Raw genomic sequence first — 3,646 nt, 5'->3', positions numbered from 1 at the left:
TATAAACTCAGAAGACCTAGTCAGTTTGCAGTCCCTTACACACACGTGGGCACACACCCCACCCATGCATGTTGCCCAGGGATTTGAATACTGCATTACCTGCAGCTTAGGTTAACCCACCTACACTTCAAGGAAACTCTGGAATTAAGAGCAATCTGTATGTCCCAAAGGCATAAGAAATTGTCAGTAAAGCTTGACATGGCCAGCAGAGGAAATAAATGGATTCCTTGGGAAATGAACAACAGTCAATATCACACTTAACGCACCTCATCTCTCAGACTATCAGTCAAAAAGGTTTCTATACCATATGGAATGGCACACTTTATACCAACTACTCGAAGTTCTTCACTTCCTGTTAGAAGAATTATTTAATTAGAATTGCACATATCTAAAGTGATATTTGAGCTGCAGTTTAGTCCTAGTAATTTGGACAAATGTCTCTTTGGCCAGAGACGCTTGGAAATTGCTACAGTAAGCCAACATCTGTGATCAGGAATTTGGAGCTATAATCCCCATTCTGGCTATGGCACCACTTACAAAACCATGCCCTGTAGCAGCAATGGAAAGTACTCCTTTGGTAATAATTAACATGGAAGTATCATCAATTCTACTCTGTACAACTGTGTTTTGGAGTCTCTCTCCAGGAGTTGCTAGGTTTGTGTGCTAGCCAAGTTGTGTTTCTTAGAGCACTGACTCTCAGCCAGGGTGCTGCAGCACTGCAGGATGCCATGAGATCCTTTTGAGGGTGCCACAGGGTGCCGTGCAATATTACAACTGTTACGTGTGCAAAAACAACACAAGATTCACAAAATCCAGAGATTTCAAATAGGAAACCAGTGTCAAAACCATTCTGACCTGTTGTGGTATTTTTGAGTTCTTTGCAACAGAAGAATTGCTTTATTATTTCTCCACAGTCAAGAAAACAAATGAAAGCTAAGAGATGGGATTTTCCAAGGGGTGCCTGGGTCTAAAACTCCACTGACGTGGAGTTTAGAAAGTCAGACCCTCCTTTTTTTTTCTTTAAACAGAAAGTTGTGGGGGGAGGGGGAGGAAATAATCATTCCCAAAACTCATTTAGATGGAAAGAGTCCTCTAAAATAACAAGAGTCAACATTACAGATAAATATTTATTTACCAGACACCAACAAAACTCTCTCAGACAGGCAAGTTCTCATTAATATTACCAAAGCTAACCTCTTTGCTCACTTTTCAGGCAGACTGTTTCTTTTAAATCAATCCTGAGAAGTACCGTCATATTGAGACTTCCCTTCATACTTGTTTAGTTTACAGATAAGGTTCATCTGTTGACAATTCCCACTTCTTTGGTGGAACTCCTGGTGTCACTCCCTTTTTCCTGGTTGTTGCTACTGTAGAGTCCGAGCTGGGAAGAAGGAGAGACTAGGCTTCAGGAATCATTAACTCTTTTAGATATTAGCTGTTTTGGAGGTGTTTTCACTGCAGAGTTAAGGCAGATCCCATCGTTGCCCTCCCATTCACACATATAACTCTCTCAGAGCTACTGGTAACGCAGAGGTTTTAAGGAATCCAGCTCCAGCCCTAATCATGCTGATTCTCAAGAGAAGATCCACAGAGGCATTTATTCAGCATCCTATTACTAGCGTCCGTGTGCTTCCTTATAGTACTCCACACTAATTTTCAACCTAATTTGACTCTGCTTAGCTAGCAAAGTCACAGCCAGATCTTGTATGGTCGTAGGCCATAGGATAAATAGGACCTACCTGCCAGCTTGAGCACCTGATACAAGGGTTTTCTGTGGTGACATAACAATAATTGGAGGATAGGTCTCTCTGCGTCCATCCCGGGTACAGTAGTAGTTATCTGCAAGTTTGTGACTGGGACCCAAGGGAAGTTGAGGTGGTGGCTGAGTTCTAAGAAGACAGTTTAAAAAAAAAAGCTTCAAAGCATACAAGATATTAAGCAAAAAAACCAAGATTCTTACTATTAATGCATCAGGTTATCACTCAGAACTAGAAACCTGACTTTAGAGCACCTTTTAATCAAACTAAATGCTCACAGAGCACAGCAGGATATTCTGGTCTTCTGCAAATGAAATACAAAAAGGGGCTCTCATGCTCCAAGGCCTACGGAGTGTGTTAAAGAGACTCAGTATTGCTCAGCTGCAAACTAGTAAAAAAAGGATATGTAGAGCAAACTTGTGGCCTGGCACTGGGCTACACTAACACATCCGCAGGAAGAACAAGGATGCTCTAACGAGACAGAGTTTTTGGTTGTAGCCATGTTGGTCTAAGGACATAGGCAGGCAAGGTTCTTTGGGTAGATGTGATACCTTGTATTAGACTGAGTAGTTGGGAAAAGTTCTTAGCAAGCTTTTGGGCCCAGTCACCCGTCTTCAGGCACAGGAAGTCTCTGCTGTTCTGAGACTCCAATGAGAGAAGATACAAGTGTGGCAGGATTGTCAGTGATAATGTAAATAGGTAGAAATTAGAAAGACAAAAGGTGAAGCAGGGGTGGGGAAGAGAACAGTGGGGAAAAAGGCTAAAGGGAGACATTACAGTGATAGAATACAAGGTAGAAAAGAGGCTAACCAGTTAAAAACAAAATAATTGGAGATCAGGAAAACAGGAATGAGAGAAGCTACAAGTGTGAGAGGATGTAGTGAAAATATAAATAGGGAAGAAGGAGAAACAAGGTAAAGTGTGGGGGGGGGGAAGAAGGCAGAGGAAAGAGAAGCCAAATGGAAACATTACAGTGGTATTAATACATGATGCATAGATTGTAAGGCTGGAAGGGACTTCAGAAGATCATTGGGTCTAGCCCCCTACACCAGGCAGGAAAAGTGACAGGTGGGGTCAGGTGACCCCAGCAAGGTGACTGTCCAGTCTCCTCTTGAAGACCTCCAGGGTAGGTGATTGCACTACCTCTAGAGGGAGCTTATTCCACAGTCTAGACACCCTGACTGTGAAGAAGTGTTTCCTAATCTTGAGCCTGAAATGGTCTTCTAGGAGTTTGTGGCCATTACTCCTGGTTCTCCCCAAGGGCGCCCTGAACAGTTGTTCACTGAGCCCCTGATGTAGCATTAAACTGCTACCAAGTCTCCTCTCAGCCTTCTCTTTTTCAGGCTGAAGAGTCCCAGGTCCCTCAGCCTTTTTGCGTTCGGCTTGCTATGCAAGCCTCTTATCATACAGGTGGCCCTTCTCTGGACTCTGTCAAGTTTTACCATGTCCTTGTTAAAATGTGGCACCCAGAACTGGACGCAGTGCTGCAGCTGCGGTCTCACCGGTGCTGAGTACAGCGCAAGAATCACCTCCTTGGTCTTGCTGGAGATTCATCAATCGATGCGTGCCAGAGTATTATTTGCCCTGCTGACAACAGAGTTGCACTGCCGGCTCATGTTCATACTGTGGTCAGTTATAACTCCCAGGCCTCTTTCACGTGGTGTTGGTCAGATTGGTGTTTCCAAGCCTGCAGGTGTGCAGGGGACTGTTCGTCCCCAGGTGGAGCACTTTATGTTTCTCAAGGTTGAACTTCATTTGGTTCTGACTCGCCTAACCTGCCAGCCTCTTTAGAGCCATCTGAATCTGTAGCCTATCTTCAAGCATGACTATGCTTCCCTATAGTTTCATAATTGGTAGGGTCAGAGCAGATGACCTAAGCAGATCATCAA

At 43.8% G+C, this 3,646-nt stretch overlaps 1 protein-coding gene across 1 annotated transcript in view; it reads right to left on the bottom strand.

The window, feature by feature from the left end:
* Window positions 1-1,110: 1,110 nt before the first annotated feature.
* The window catches only part of NDUFA7 (NADH:ubiquinone oxidoreductase subunit A7), a 5,100-nt gene continuing 2,564 nt past the window's right edge, over window positions 1,111-3,646 (bottom strand). Inside the window, exons 3-4 of the mRNA XM_019513237.1 lie at window positions 1,740-1,889; window positions 1,111-1,381 (exon numbers count right to left, since the gene is read on the bottom strand). Of these exons, the coding sequence (XP_019368782.1) occupies window positions 1,285-1,381; window positions 1,740-1,889 (247 nt within the window). The 3' untranslated portion in view covers window positions 1,111-1,284. The remainder of the gene's footprint in view (window positions 1,382-1,739; window positions 1,890-3,646) is intronic.

This window comes from Gavialis gangeticus, unplaced genomic scaffold (assembly GCF_001723915.1).
Source record: "Gavialis gangeticus isolate Ggan-Ray unplaced genomic scaffold, GavGan_comp1, whole genome shotgun sequence".
Lineage (NCBI taxonomy): Eukaryota > Metazoa > Chordata > Crocodylia > Gavialidae > Gavialis > Gavialis gangeticus.
Note: the sequence above shows the minus strand (reverse complement) of the source record. Positions and strands in the feature narration are given on the sequence as shown.